At 37.7% G+C, this 14609-nt stretch overlaps 4 protein-coding genes, 1 long non-coding RNA gene and 1 other non-coding gene across 8 annotated transcripts; 4 read left to right on the top strand and 2 right to left on the bottom strand.

Moving 5' to 3' along the window:
- Nucleotides 1-2001: 2001 nt before the first annotated feature.
- LOC106420304 lies at nucleotides 2002-3587 on the top strand. Its single transcript, XR_001283964.2, has 4 exons — nucleotides 2002-2239; nucleotides 2314-2605; nucleotides 2709-3097; nucleotides 3314-3587. It is a non-coding gene; the product is annotated as an uncharacterized LOC106420304 (long non-coding RNA).
- A 1052-nt stretch (nucleotides 3588-4639) lies between these two features.
- Nucleotides 4640-5744, top strand: LOC106420302 (protein LIGHT-DEPENDENT SHORT HYPOCOTYLS 5). The gene has a single exon (XM_013861160.3). The coding sequence runs from the start codon at nucleotides 5033-5035 to the stop codon at nucleotides 5594-5596; it is 564 nt and encodes a 187-aa protein (XP_013716614.1). The 5' UTR covers nucleotides 4640-5032; the 3' UTR covers nucleotides 5597-5744.
- A 699-nt stretch (nucleotides 5745-6443) lies between these two features.
- Nucleotides 6444-6525, bottom strand: TRNAS-CGA. Its single transcript has one exon. It is a non-coding gene; the product is annotated as a tRNA-Ser (tRNA).
- Nucleotides 6526-6628: 103 nt separating this feature from the next.
- On the bottom strand, nucleotides 6629-8286 carry LOC106420250 (cinnamoyl-CoA reductase 1). Its single transcript, XM_013861108.3, has 6 exons — nucleotides 8030-8286; nucleotides 7777-7949; nucleotides 7504-7689; nucleotides 7263-7425; nucleotides 6993-7179; nucleotides 6629-6913 (listed from the first exon to the last, which is right to left on the bottom strand). Exons 1-6 carry the CDS (start codon nucleotides 8145-8147, stop codon nucleotides 6769-6771), a joined length of 972 nt encoding a protein of 323 aa, XP_013716562.1. The 5' UTR covers nucleotides 8148-8286; the 3' UTR covers nucleotides 6629-6768.
- A 115-nt stretch (nucleotides 8287-8401) lies between these two features.
- Nucleotides 8402-10140, top strand: LOC106420293 (glucan endo-1,3-beta-glucosidase 9-like). Its single transcript, XM_013861151.3, has 2 exons — nucleotides 8402-8802; nucleotides 8918-10140. The coding sequence occupies exons 1-2, from the start codon at nucleotides 8450-8452 to the stop codon at nucleotides 9999-10001; spliced, it is 1437 nt and encodes a 478-aa protein (XP_013716605.2). The 5' UTR covers nucleotides 8402-8449; the 3' UTR covers nucleotides 10002-10140.
- A 251-nt stretch (nucleotides 10141-10391) lies between these two features.
- On the top strand, nucleotides 10392-13627 carry LOC106420496 (transcription initiation factor TFIID subunit 15b-like). 3 transcript variants are annotated; one of them, XR_001283995.3, is made up of 8 exons: nucleotides 10392-10637; nucleotides 10773-10896; nucleotides 11006-11639; nucleotides 11753-11903; nucleotides 11985-12063; nucleotides 12554-12828; nucleotides 12990-13060; nucleotides 13261-13627. XR_001283995.3 is itself a non-coding variant. In XM_013861337.3 (6 exons), the coding sequence occupies exons 1-6, from the start codon at nucleotides 10469-10471 to the stop codon at nucleotides 12675-12677; spliced, it is 1281 nt and encodes a 426-aa protein (XP_013716791.1). In that variant the 5' UTR covers nucleotides 10392-10468; the 3' UTR covers nucleotides 12678-12976. The 3 variants fall into 3 exon arrangements, 1 of the variants encoding a protein (XP_013716791.1); XR_001283994.3 differs by having other exon boundaries at nucleotides 13234-13627; XM_013861337.3 differs by lacking the exons at nucleotides 12990-13060; nucleotides 13261-13627 and having other exon boundaries at nucleotides 12554-12976.
- The last annotated feature ends 982 nt before the right edge of the window (nucleotides 13628-14609 follow it).

The raw sequence follows: 14609 nt of genomic DNA, 5'->3' as shown, positions 1-14609 counted from the left end.
CTCTCACAAGTCACGAATCTTCAGGTGCTTGCTTTTAAAAGCTTGTATGATGATGGATTGATGGTGATGATCATCTTCCTATACTCCCACTTTATTTTATTTTCTTCTTTACAATTTCAACGTCTCAAGAAATATTTGAGTTCCCTTTATATGCTTCGACCTTTGATTTTAAAAACCATTTACATTTTTTGTGTGCAAAAGAGTGTTTTTTTCACGTCTCCAGAAATCAAGCATTGTAAATAGTTCTTCACAGCGTAAATTGAATATATATAATTTTTTTTACATATAATACGTAGAGAAGTGTGTATGATTGTTTACATCAGGTTTCATAATATTTTCTTTAGCATGATAGCACGTTATGTACTTGTTAATCTAGAATATATAAAAGTTATGATATAAGCAATTGAAAGTATTTACATAAGATTTTGAATCACTAACTATTATAGTGTACCAAATCATTATTTTAATTATTTAATATTTGTGAAAATGTCAATATTGCTAAAACATGATATTCCAAATAAAATTGAAATAGATATAAAATAAGACAAACAAACAAAAGAAAAATGATAAAAAGAAAATCCATTTGATATATACTAACATAAACAATAATTTGTGTATATGTAATGCTCATATACTATTAATGTTTATATAATTGTTTCCAAGGGGTATTAAAATTCCAATTAAAACTACAAAAAAAAAACATTGTTTTACTTTGTTCAAAAAACGTTATTAACATTACCAGTAAAGAATGTTTAATTTTGTATAAAAAAATATTACCAATTTCAATGCATTATACAGTCATACAAACTTCACTATGGTAAAATATAACTAACTAGATCAAGCAAAGATAAATTTAATATTCTAGATTCCTTATATTTATCATCTCATTAAATAAAATATTACTTAATATTAGTAAAAAAAATTATATTTATTTTCATTTTTCTTTTATCAAAACAGTATTCAAAAATTTAAATTTTAAAAATTAATTTTGATTAAATCTAAATCTAAATACGATAATATCACATATATTTAAAATTATTTAAATAAAGTCTTTTCAGTTCAATTGTACACACAACTAATATATAATTATCACATATTTATTTTAAAACTTTGTTGAGTACAAAGCAAAGTTAAATATTATAAATATATATTAGTCGTTTTGCATTTAGTTAATAGACATATAAAAAACTTTTAAGTACAAAGCAAGTAATATTTAATATAACTTTCAGAAAGTAAAAGAAAATTTTAATACTTTACAATTATATATATTATTATCTCAATATATAAAGTGTTACTTATTATTACTTAACATTAATTGTATTTCTTTTAATTTTCCTATAAAAACATATTTCATATTGGTTAAGTTTATCAGCATAATTGTTTTAAGAGTTTATCAACTTATTTATTGTGAGTAAATTTTCTACTTAAATAGTACACTCCTCGATATATTTATATTTAAAATAATTAAATAAAATTATTTAAAATACATATGTGCACTTAATAAATATATAACCATCAAGAATTCATTGCAAAACTTTGTTAACTAAAAACAAGGTTGAATACTACGCATAATTTAAGAAATATATATAATAATTTTAAAGTAAAAATTAATATTTTAAATAATATAAATATGTTATAAACAATATTTATAAATGTATATATAAGAAAATATATACTAAGTAATAATAAAATTAAAGAGTACAATTTTATAAACAAAAATATGTAGGCAAAACAAAAAAAATCATAAAATATGCATTTTATAAAAAAAACAAAGTTTTTATAAATTATTAAATTTTGTAAATTTAATATATATATATATATATATATATCTATATATATATATAAATGTTTGTCTCCCTCCTGTTGCGCCACCTCAGCGCCAAGTCAGAAATTCGAGTTCTGGCGTTGTGACACGTGTCCAGGTAAGTAAAGTTTTGCGTTTCATTTAATCTACGTGTAATGGCCTTAGATGGTTTGTTGTGTGAATGGGCTTAAGACTCCGTAAGTTTTCCGGCCCAATGAGAAGGAGTCTGTCCCTCTAACCCTAGCTGCAGTGAAGAAACGAAGTTCGTCTTCTTCTACGTGCAATGGCCAGACTGTGACTTTTGCGATTCTTCTCACGACCTGAAACAGTTTGATTAATGGCTTTGTGTTTAATCCCATTGATTCACACCTCCACGATGTGTCTACAAAGCGTTGTTTGGATCTGGAAGTCGGTGTGGTTTTGGTATAAATATATGTGAGATCCCTCGCCTTACTCATATTCTCTTAGTATCTCCTATATCTCTTACTAATTGACGTTGTTATAAACAGATCTGGCTTTTGGAAGGTCTGTATGCGAACAAGAGGTGAGCTCACCAATCTTGGACAATAAGAGAACGAAGAAAAAGCGTTTCCACCGCCACACACCTCACCAGCCCCAATGGCTTGAATCATATTCTCTATTCTTCTCTACTCAGTTGTTTTCTCCATCTCTTTCTTTATGTTCTCTTATGGTTTTGTTTACAGAGCGTATCAGCATCCAGATGAGCAACTTAGCATATAATTGAGTTTAGCTCCAAGACAGATCAAGATTTGGTTTCAGAACCAAAGAACACAGACGAAGGTTTTCTACTTTTTATTTTCTCTCTTCCTCGCTTTTTCTCTTCTCCAAAAAATAAACTAAAGAGTAGTCCTTAGTTTTGCTTTTCCATCGTTTCTTCTTGCAGCCACAACTCAAGAGAGCTGATAATTGTGCACTCAAGGAAGAGAATTATAGGATTCGTTATGAAAACGATGCCATTAGAGAAGCTCTCAAATACGCCACCAAAACTCTTACTTTGATGAACAGAAGATTTGAATCGAAAATGCTTAGAGAAGAGTGATGTGAACATGATTTTCAGTTGGATAATAGCCATCACAGCAGAGATCAAGATGGGACGCAAGTTAAGAAAGACAACAACGGATGCGGTGGCGGAAATTCTTGTGGTGCCGTGTTCACGCGGTGGTTTGTGGCGAGGTGAGGAGACAAGAGGGATGAGAAGGGAGATTGAGCATGTTGTCTAGAAGTAGATTACTGTTATCCGCACTATCAGAAGTTCTCTGACAATGTAAACCAGTAAGTTCCTCTCCGAGTTGATTTATGTTAACGCTTCTTAGATGGTTTTAAGGGCTTGCTGAAGTAGACCATTATGCAAATCCATGGACCTCTGATTCATTGTATTTCCATAAACTATTCCTGCAAAACTATTGTCCCATTGTTTAAAGCGTTCATGGACCACAAAGGTCTTATTATCGTACACCTTATTAATTGCTTGCAAACGTTTGATCTTAGGTACTGATTTTGACTTTTCAAGGGTATCTACAGGAGCATCACTTCATCTTTCTACTTGCTCTGCTAGCCATCTTTCAATTCCTTGAAGCACGTAAACATCAACTCCAAGAGTGAAGATAGCTTTTACATTCTTTTGAAAATAAGGTAGAAAGATGATGATCAAATTTTTAGTATGCTATTAGAAGTTATATTATTATTGTTTTTCTTTATGAATTTAGTTTGATACATTGCTTATTAGATTCTGGTTGTTATATATTATTTATAAGTTCGTCTCTTACATGGTTTAAATTGCGGTAGAAGAAAGACAGAAAGTAAGAACAATTATATTTAAACAAGACGAAGTCAGCCACCTTCCTCATTTTAGCATGAATGAATATGCCCACTATAGTAAATATTTAATGTTATATACATATTTCATGTAAAGTTCGAGGTTGAATGACCGAGATGTGAGCAGACGGTTTATGAAAAAACAAAAGACACAAAAGTGACTAAGCTATTAGGAAGTACTTAATTAACATACTTAAGAACACTTGAGTAAGCATAAAAATAAAACGTATGTTAATGCTTTGCTCTTCAAGGTTGAGGACAATAAACATAAAAACAAGAAGCATTTGTAATAAATGGATGATATAATGATCATGCAAGCCAATTTCGTATATGAGAAAAAAACTCCAGTTATATATCATGTATTAGCATCTGACGTCCAAAGACAACTATATTATAAATTTTTAACCACGATGCAATATTTTATACTTTGTTAGAAATTATTTTGATCACCAACCAATTCTGAGAAAATAACATTGTTATACAAATAAAATTATGACATTATCCAAACTAATTATATATATAATGAAAATACATCAACTTAGATGGAGAGGAAAGAAAGAAATCAAAATATCAAATGTCATAATATCCTTAAAAGTTATAAATTTAACGGTGGTCTAAAGCAAAAAAAAATTAATAAAAAAATAAAATTTAAAACAACTGTTAATTTAAAATTTATTTACCTAAACTTAAATAAATGAGGTAATAAATATATTCAGATTAAACTAAGCTTAAATCATTTTAATATTTTTATACATCACGTGATATATAATTTACAATAATAAAATAACAAATTTTGAGTAGTACAAATTTTAAATTTGCTAGACCAAAAATTAATAAAATAAAAAGTCTAATTTTATATTCTTTTTAGTAATTTATATTTTAATAGTAAATATAAATATATACATAATATTGAAATAAAATAAAATGATAGAATTAAAAGTAAATATAACAGAAAAATCCCGGGCGTAGTCCGGGCCGACCCTAGTATATATATATATATATAACAACTAAACTAAATTATTGATACTAGTTTAAGCCCAACACCTCAGATACAGACAATACTCCACTGGGCCTCGGCGCTGATATTCACCAAAGCCCAACACCTCAGATACAGCCAAAACACAACGGCTCCCTGAAGCAGCAGAAACAGAGCAAAGATGGTACGGTGGTGAAGACGCTCTCCCGAGAAAAAGCAGATTTTGATCCTCTCCAAGCTTTAGCCGATGACTCACCATGACAGCTAACGATGTAGATAAGGTTTACTTTTTCTCATCTAGATCCTTCCATGAGATTGTATAAAAACATAGTGAGTAAAAGCATATCCTTAAAGAAAAGTTTACATCTTTTTCATCCCCTCTTCATCTCAGACCCTCAAAGATTCTCAAATCACAGATGGATGGAGAAACCGCAGCAGCAGCGAAGAAGGCAGTGGCAACAGTGGCGAGTTCCACCGCATCGCCGAGCCGCTACGAGGCACAGAAGAGACGAGACTGGGACACTTTCGTCAAGTATCTAAAGAACCGCGAGCCACCTCTCTGCCAGTGTCGTTGCAGTGGCGCACACGTCATTGAGTTCCTCAAGTACCTCGACCAGTTTGGTAAGACCAAAGTCCACGTCGCGGCTTGTCCCTTCTTCGGAGAACCGAACCCACCGGCTCAGTGCACTTGCCCTCTCAGGCAGGCTTGGGGAAGCCTCGACTCTCTCGTCGGCCGCCAAAGGGCTGCGTTCGAGGATATCGGCGGTGGTCTTCCAGAGTCAAACCCTTTCGCTGCTAAGGTCGTTAGTATCTATCTGAAGGAAGTACGTGAAGCTCAGGGTAAGGCTCGAGGGATTCCCCACGGCAAGAAAAAATGGAAACGGCCTCGTGTAGCCAAGGCGACTCTAAACGCCGATGATGGAGGAGGTGGCCGTGGAAGTGGTGTTGCTGCTTTGGTTGTTTCTGCAACTATGGTTTAGTATAAATACCCGTTGCTAAATCTAATTATAGTGTTCTTTGCTTTATAAATTTTATAATTTGCGTATTCGTTTATTTGAGTTGTGAAATGCAATTATAAATGGAAAAAGACGATCGTAGATTATTATAATATGGTTCATATTATGTTTAGTTATCGTGTATACACGTTATGTACTCGTTAATATTAACATGATAGGGAAAAGAGGAATTATGGTACAAACTCAAGATCCATTTATCTTATAAATGGCAAAAATGTATATATAAAAAATAGTGGGTGGTCTATAATTAAATATTTGATAAGGACTAGTGGCCAACCTAGCATTAATTATACAACTCTTGATCAGTTCATAAATCTCAAACTCAAAGCATTTTCTTAGCACACAAAAGTTAGCTAAGTAAATATATAGATAGTAGAGATTATTACATGAAATTTCAGATCCATGGCTAGTGCTTTGAAACTCCGCAGATTAGTAAGATGGCAGACTAAATTCCTGATCATGATCATGCATTCCCCCATTATCTTCAAAGAAAAAGAATTTTGAAAATGAGCATAGTTACTAGTTGTTTAAAATTATGATACAATTAAAAACTACATAATGATCATGATCATGCATTCCCCCATTATCTTCAAAGAAAAAGAATTTTGAAAATGAGCATAGTTACTAGTTGTTTAAAATTATGATACAATTAAAAACTACATAATCTTATTTTGGAAATAGAAGAAAATGGTACATGAAACCGTTAAGACTTGTCACTACTCACTAGTGTAGGAGGTGATTTCCGTTACGGACATAAAGTAACGCGTATATTTTGGAAACAGGAGGAAATAGCAAATTAAAAGAAAAAAAACGTCGACAGCAGGATTCGAACCTGCGCGGGCAAAGCCCAATTGATTTCGAGTCAATCTCCTTAACCACTCGGACATATCGACAATTTGTTTAAGAAGCAACACCAAATTATTATAATAGAAATAAGTTATTTAAAACGGCAATCCGAAATGTATGTTTGATGATAAGAACCTCAGAGCTGATCCATTCACAGGGAATAAATAATAGTTGGATCTTGTATATTACATACAACAATGTGCAGCTTATTCAAATTACAAAGTCTTATATAACATGACATGATTCTGCTGCCACCATAATTTGTTCACTGCTAGATCAAGCAAATGAGTTTAAGATATATATCCTTTGCTTTTAAGACTCTCCACACCATCCTTGATGATATCCTCCATGGAACTGAACTCTAACCCCAATTCCATCAGCTTCTTTGCTGCGTTCTTGGCTCGGAGTAAACCCGGTTGAGTCTCTCTCGGTAACCTAACACATTTTCCCCAATGCAAGTTATTGAGAGTTATATATATACTTTGGCTTAAAAGAGAGTTTGTGACATTCTTACTTGGGGACACTGTAATTGGGATAGAGTTCAGCTACTTTGGCTACGAAATCACCGTAGTGAGAGATGGCCTCAACGCACAAGTGTCTTCCTTTAGCAGATGGGTTCTCGTAGACAAGTATATGAGCTAATGCCACATCCTTGAAATGCACCGAACCCATGAAGAAGTTCTCGTATGTCTCTGTACACCCTGTGGAATATACATACATTCAAAAAGAGGCTTAGTCACATAGACCAATTTCAAATATGTGAATAAAACAAAATAGAATATACCTTCAAGGAGGCGTTGAAGCATGAGCATGCTAGCGTTGATGGATGGAGGAATGACAGGACCCATGACGGTTCCTGGATTCACCACAACCACATCTAGTCCCTTCTCCTCAGCAAACTCCCAAGCTGCCTTCTCAGCAAGCGTCTTAGAAAGTGGGTACCACAACTACCAAACACCACAAGAATCAAAACTCATATAGATTACAAAATCAAGAAAAGATGTAAATTAGAGAAAGTAACATACTCCATTTTGCTTGCAGAAGTCTTCATCAGCCCAACAGTCCTCGTTCTTGATCTTATCAGCAGGCCAGTTGGGGCTTGGGGTTATCGCCGATATGGAAGACGTCACCACAACCCTCTTCACGCCGGCTTCTTTCGCCGCCGTGAGTACATTTAATGTCCCCTTAACCGCTGGATCAAGTAGTTGCTTCTGTGAAAAATACATGCATACACTCAAGTGAACTAATCATCATCGGTCCATTTAAAAGCTAAGATTTTTTGGAACTGGATTTAAAACCTCTGGATCTTGGACTTCGTCGACGATACAGGGAGATGCGAGGTGGAAAACGCCGGCACATCCGTTGACGGCGGCGGAAACAGTGTCGTACTTCAGTAGATCCATCTCGAATAGATGGAGGCGCGTGGCTGCACCTTCGAGAGCTTCCAGATGTTTGGTCTCTTTCTCATCCTCTGCAGCACAAAATCAATAGCGGTTAGTAGGAAGATACTGTTACCGGGGGAGATGATCAGATGAATAGGATAAAGATTACGGAGGTTTTTCACGGTGGCGTGGACGGAGTAGCCGCGGAGGAGGAGCAGATGGACGAGCCACGACCCGATGCAGCCACTTGCGCCGGTGACACAGACTACTTCTCGTTCCGTCGACATTGATGATTTTTGCTTAGAGCGTTTCAGTTTCAGACAGTAAAGTAACTCTTTCGGACACACTCTCTCTCTCTTTTGTCTGTATGAGAATCGAGAATGCAATGCCACGTGGCACAAGGACTTACGCGAGATTGATTATCGTTGCTGCTGATAAAACTTAAAGCCCAATGATATAATTTCAAGCCCAACTTTTAAACCTCATGCTGTTTTAATAAAACGGCACGCAGTTCTCTTTGTTTTTAAACATGGAATGTCTTCTTGGCCCTGACAGTATCGTCCGTCAATCGAGGAGCTTCACTGAATTAATGACTCGTCGGCTGTATCTCCTCCTCCCTCTCCTCCTCGCCGTCACGGCGGAGATAAGCCTAACGAAATTCTCCGCCGGAGCCATCGGCGTGAACTGGGGGACGGAAGCTTTGCACCCTCTTCCACCTTCCAAGGTCGTAGAGCTTCTGAAATCCAACGGCATTGCGAAAGTGAAGCTCTTCGATGCCGACCCAAAGGTTCTCCGAGCTCTCTCTGGTTCAAACATTGGCGTCACCGTCGGAATCCCTAATTCCATGGTCAAGAGCTTGAATGCGTCTAGAAAGGTAGCAGAGAGCTGGGTCCATGACAATGTCACTCGTTACTTCGATGGAGGAAACAGAGTTCGAATCGAGTAATCTTCAAGTTTCCCTTTTAACTAGATTCCGAGATGAAAGTTTCCTTTTTTAGACCAGTTTCTTGATTTAGATTTATTTATTGGACTTAGCAACTTGGATTGGTTTGTACAGGTACGTGGCAGTTGGAGACGAGCCGTTTCTCCAGAGCTATGGCAATCAGTATAGGCCTTTTGTCATTGGAGCAGCGATGAACATCCAAAACGCTTTAGCTAAAGCTAGCTTGGCAAGTGAAGTGAAAGTCGTTGTCCCTTCCAGCTTCGACTCTTTTCTTTCTGAATCCGGTCGAGCTTCTTCAGGACACTTTAGAGCTGACCTCAACAAGACGATGATCGAACTCCTCTCCTTTCTCACAAGGCACCACTCTCCTTTCTTTGTGACGATCTCTCCTTTTATAAGCTTTCGCCAGAACAAGAACATCTCCTTAGACTTTAGCCTCTTCAAAGAAACAGCTAAAGCTCACAAAGACGGACGTAAAGCATACAGAAACAGCTTTGACCTTAGCTACAACACGCTTGTAACTGCATTGTCTAGTATTGGGTTTCCGGATGTGGATATCGTCGTGTCGAGGATCGGTTGGCCTACTGATGGAGCAGCAAACGCCACGTCACCGACTGCTGAGGCCTTCTTGAAAGGATTGATGGGTCACTTGGAGAAAAAGACTGGCTCTTCGCCGCGCTTTCCGGTTGAAACCTACATTGAAAGCCTCTTGGACGAAGATAAAAGAAACGTGTCTTCAGGGAACTTTGAGCGGCACTGGGGAGTGTTCACGTTCGATGGTCAAGCCAAATACAGTTTCAGTTTCAACCACAACGCAAAGAAACTGGTTAACGCGCAGAACGTTCAGTACCTTCCTCCTAAGTGGTGCGTTGTGAACAACAACAAGGACTTGTCAAACGCGTCAGCAAAAGCGCTAGAGGCGTGTTCTGTCTCGGACTGCACATCGATACTTCCTGGTGGGTCGTGTTCAGGGATAGGATGGCCGAGAAACGTGTCGTACGCGTTCAACAGCTTGTATCAGCAAAGTGATCACAAGGCAGAAAGCTGTGACTTTGGTGGACTTGGTTTGATCACTACCGTTGATCCTTCTGAGGATAAGTGTAGGTTCTGGATTCAGCTTGATACTTCTCATTCATCTCCTCACATTCCTATTTTCTTTCTGAGCTCGTCTCTCCTCCTACTCTTCCTACTGTCTTGACTTGACTAACGTTGTAGTTGTAGTTACACTGTTCTTGAGTTTTGCCTTTATCCTTGAGACTTGAGGATATATCCTTCATCAATGCTAAGTCTGTGTATTCGGTTCGATTAATTCAAGTTTCAGATTTTTCGGTTTTCAATTTTGATATACAAATAAAAACCGCACTGAAATCGGTTCAAATTGGTCCGGTTTGGTGTATTTTTAAGTCAAGAACCGGCAAATATCAAAAAGTTTATTGGATCACTACTCAGAATTGATTCAAATCTCTGAAAATAGCCCACATGGAAACTGTTACTGGGCTGGGCTTCAATAAGGTTGCAAGAATATGGGGTTTTGGACGGTGTCGTTTTGAGTAGAAAGCAATGTTCAGCTCAGATGTAGTAGAAACGCGACAATTGTTTTAACGCAAAAGGCTCACAATTAGCTAAGAGTTTTTCTGGTCTGTTGTCTATCGCAAACCCTAGGTCATGTCTGGGACGTACAATCAAGGCGGCGGCGGCGGTGGTGCGCCTATTCCGTCGTACGGTGGTGATGGATACGGAGGAGGTGGAGGTTATGGAGGTCGCAGTGCCTCTGGCGGAGGTGGATACGGCGGACGCGGTGGTTACGGTGGCGGCGGCGGTAGAGGAAATCAAGGTATGGGATTTATATCGTTCTAGATCTGAAGGATTCGTACTTATGATTCTTTAGATCTCTAGCTTTGTTTCTTCTGTTGAATTATTACTTTCTTTTCATCTTGCTAATGATTTGATTCGATTCGATTCGATTCAGGCGGTGGTGGTGGATATGGTGATCGCGGTGGAAGAGGAGGCGGCGGCGGCGGCGGCGGCGGGAGAGGTGGTGGTGGTAGAGATGGTGGCGGCAGAGATGGTGATTGGCGTTGCCCTAACCCAAGGTAATCTTGGGTTTGACTAGAATCCATTAGTTCTGCCCTTGTGTAATGATTGAAATTGGATTCTCTGTTGAATAGTATGTTTACACTGGAAACTGTTTTGTATATATAGCTGTGGGAACGTGAACTTTGCAAGGAGAGTTGAATGTAACAAGTGTGGTGCACCTGCTCCTTCTGGCACGGGTGACCGAGGAGGTGGCCGAGGTGCCAGTGATCGTGGTGGTGGTGGTGGTCGTGATAGTGGCCGTGATAGTGGTAGGAGCTACGAGAGTAGTAGATATGATGGTGGCAGTAGGAGCGGTGGTGGTGGTGGCTCTTATGGGAGTGATAGTCAACATAGGGGTAATGGTTCTTATGGTCAGGGTCCTCCACTTCCTTTGGCGGCTATTCCATCCTACGATGGTTCTGGCAGTTACCCTCCTCCACCCATGGGGTATGGGATGGAAGCAGTTCCCCCGCCTTCAAGCTATGCTGGTGGTCCACCTTCGTATGGTGGTCCCACAGGGGGTTATGGCGGTGATGCACCGAGCACTGGTGGTCGGGGTGGTAGAGGTGGTGGTGGCTACGATGGTGGTAGTGCTCCTCGACGCCAGGAACCTAGTTATGAAGATGCACCTGCTGAAAAAGTCAAGCAGTGCGACGAGAATTGTGATGAAACTTGTGATAATGCCAGAATATATATCAATAATTTACCTCCGGATGTGACAACCGATGAACTCAAGGATCTCTTTGGTGGCATTGGTCAAGTAATTACTCTGGTCTTTTTACTTCCGTTGTGTCTTTAGCCGTAGATTCTTGTTTCTGTATTTGTTTATTGGTGTACTGATTGAGAGTGCACTTTCTGTTGAATCTATAATAGGTTGGAAGAATCAAGCAGAAGCGGGGTTACAAAGATCAGTGGCCATATAACATCAAGATTTACACTGATGATAAGGGAAAGAACAAAGGTGACGCCTGCCTGGCTTATGAAGATCCTAGCGCAGCACACTCGGCAGGCGGCTTTTTCAACAGTATGTACCATGGAATTGCTGTCTAGTTTTTTGAATTGCTTAAAAGTTCTACTTTATGAATGATGGTGGATTGTTTTGTAGATTATGAAATGAGGGGGAACAAGATTAGTGTAACGATGGCAGAGAAGTCGGCACCTAAAGCTCCTGCTTTTGACCAGAGGTAGCTTTCTTGATTCTTTATTATTACTTCACATTTTCTTTCTCGTTTCTAGTTAGCTGTCACCCCTGCTACATCTTATAGATTTTTGTTGGGAATATTTCTGTTTGTTGTTGCAATGTCGGCTTTTTTTTGTTGTTGTTTGTAAGAACTGTTCGGACCTTCTTTTCTTCTGGTGGAGCTACTTAGTACACTGCTCTGTATGCCATCAAATCTGCGTCTAGATCGATATAGGAAACAATCCACTATCTTATCTCTTTATTTTTAGCTGTGGCTGTTTTTTTATTTGTGAAGATTTCTTTGTTTATGCTTCTTCGAAACATAGTTTTTGGCTATATAGAGCATGCTATGGTAATTCCCCAAACAAGTTGCTTCTTTAGTTGGCCTTCCATGCTCTATATGGCTCGACCTTCTTGTGTTTTGAGTCATTTGATAAGCTGACTTTTATTAGTTGGTGATAATGTGATTTTAACAAAACTTGTAAATGGTGCAGAGGCGGTGGTAGAGGAGGAGGAGGAGGTGGCTATGGTGGTGGTGGGGGAGACAGAAGAAGAGATAACTATGGTTCAGGACCAGACAGAAACCACCATGGAGGAAACCGTTCCCGTCCGTATTGAGAGAAAGCGTTGAATCAATGAATCAGCTGTTATGTATTCTAAGAGTTTGTGTGTTGACGGTTTTGGGAATTTTAGTTAAATGTTGCATTTTGATGAGAAAAATGTTCTATAAATCATCATCATATATTGGAGATACAAACAAACAAAAGAGGTAGGTTTTTGTTCACTTTGACATTGAGCAAAATAAACCCCTTTTACTCCCTTAGTTTTTCTTACTTTGTTCTGTTTCTTTTGGGGATCGGTTATTTATGCATGTGTGGTTCATGTGTTTTTGTTCACAATGTGAATTTTTTGTTGTTTTTGTTTTTATAGAAGGGAGTGGAAAACTACCTCCAAAATGCATTGCAAAATGGTGGGTAAGATAGGGTTCATGATGATTTCAGGTGAGTGCATTCATCTTCTTTCACTTCCCCTTTCTACTTCACACATCCCTTTGTTATTTCTCTTCTATTCATCATAAACAAACTAGTCATATTCTCCATCTTGTAATATTCAGCTCATTTAGGCAAACATACAATTCGTGAAGCTATTATTCTTTTCCTTCTTTCTTTTATAGCACATATGTTCCATGACAAAACGGCAGGAGTGGGGGGCCGGCTAGGCACTCGTGTCTGATCCGTGGAACCTGCAGTATGCTTTGAAATTTCAAAGACCAGCTTGATGAAACTAGTGCTTACGAGATCCGTTTTTTTTTTGTTAGACCCGTGTGGCTATATATAGCTAGCTCTGAGTATTTACGAACCAGTGGCGGTTTTAGGTCAATATAAGTAGTTCCAAAGAGAAGGGTATCTCGTCAAGTCCTTTAAGATGTGTCTTGACACGACAATAGGCAGTTGGGATATCGTTGATGTCTGAGTTAGACCTGTTTGATATTTCCTATAGTTGCCGACATGTTCTGAAAGAATAAAAGGATCTTTAATCATTTGTTTATTGTTATTTGTTTTTACTAATCGTCTAAATATTTTAGTTGATAGAATCCATCATAACTGGAACTGCTTATGTTGAACGTCTAAATTCTACCACAAAAGAAAACGTAATGGATTCTCTTATTTTGTGATTTTATTTCTCAATTCGACAAGGATCCTCTTCTCAATGGTGTAACCACATTATTTTTGGTTTAACGCTCTGCACCTACCATCACATTGTGATTTTAAATTCGCCCACATAGTACAGAATTGGATGTTACACATAAGTGTGGTGGACTGTAATTAAGAATCAGTACAACTTCACAACCCTTAAACCTGAGAAATGTGATTACACATTTTTTTTTTCAGTCGAGTGCTCTTGAGATAAAATTGGATTAACGAGTTCAAATCCAAATTTATGTGTGACCAAACTTGCGATTCTTTTTTCTCGCTTCCTATACAACTTCCATATGATTTAAATTTAGTCGTTCATTTTATTTGTTCTCGTACCTAACATCTGAAAATTGCATATACTGTAATGAACCAGATGCATCCGTCTTCTTCAACAAGTAAAAAGACAAAACAAATTTTAAACCTTACCTGACCATCTCGTTTATAAAACTCTCACCGATGCGGGATAGAGACATACATACATATACATAAAAGCAAGAAGAAGCCATGGAACTCAGGATGGATAGCGCCATTACATATACAAAGACATATAGTAATGGTGATGAGTCATGGCGCTATCCCTCCTGAGCTTTACAGCTACTTCTCTACTACCCCACCTGCGTTTTGCATGCATATATGCATATTCCTCTCTCCATATGCGTTTCTCTACATGCATGCATGTAGATATGTAATGTTAGAGAAGAGCTTCGTCTTGGATCACGTTGCTGTATTTATAGTCTCAAGTGTCCCAAATAAACTGTACCAGTTTTTACAATATTCAGCATTTTAATGTATTCCCTCCCATACCCACAATAAATGTATTTTTTACTAAGAAAGAGGAATCTGAAAGAATATA

Source organism: Brassica napus, chromosome A10, assembly GCF_020379485.1.
Source record: "Brassica napus cultivar Da-Ae chromosome A10, Da-Ae, whole genome shotgun sequence".
NCBI lineage: Eukaryota > Viridiplantae > Streptophyta > Magnoliopsida > Brassicales > Brassicaceae > Brassica > Brassica napus.
Note: the sequence above shows the minus strand (reverse complement) of the source record. Positions and strands in the feature narration are given on the sequence as shown.

Excerpts from the sequence above, each read along its gene's own strand:
- LOC106420302 (XM_013861160.3), top strand. The coding sequence starts at position 5,033 with ATGGATGGAGAAACCGCAGCAGCAGCGAAGAAGGCAGTGGCAACAGTG.
- LOC106420250 (XM_013861108.3), bottom strand. The coding sequence starts at position 8,147 with ATGTCGACGGAACGAGAAGTAGTCTGTGTCACCGGCGCAAGTGGCTGC. Across the intron at positions 7,950-8,029 it reads CGCCACCGTGAAAAACCTCC|AGGATGAGAAAGAGACCAAA; the intron begins GTAATCTTTATC and ends TTTGTGCTGCAG. Across the intron at positions 7,426-7,503 it reads ACTTCTGCAAGCAAAATGGA|TTGTGGTACCCACTTTCTAA; the intron begins GTATGTTACTTT and ends GGTGTTTGGTAG.
- LOC106420293 (XM_013861151.3), top strand. The coding sequence starts at position 8,450 with ATGACTCGTCGGCTGTATCTCCTCCTCCCTCTCCTCCTCGCCGTCACG. Across the intron at positions 8,803-8,917 it reads GGAAACAGAGTTCGAATCGA|GTACGTGGCAGTTGGAGACG; the intron begins GTAATCTTCAAG and ends TGGTTTGTACAG.
- LOC106420496 (XM_013861337.3), top strand. The coding sequence starts at position 10,469 with ATGTCTGGGACGTACAATCAAGGCGGCGGCGGCGGTGGTGCGCCTATT. Across the intron at positions 11,640-11,752 it reads TCTTTGGTGGCATTGGTCAA|GTTGGAAGAATCAAGCAGAA; the intron begins GTAATTACTCTG and ends AATCTATAATAG. Across the intron at positions 12,064-12,553 it reads GCTCCTGCTTTTGACCAGAG|AGGCGGTGGTAGAGGAGGAG; the intron begins GTAGCTTTCTTG and ends TAAATGGTGCAG.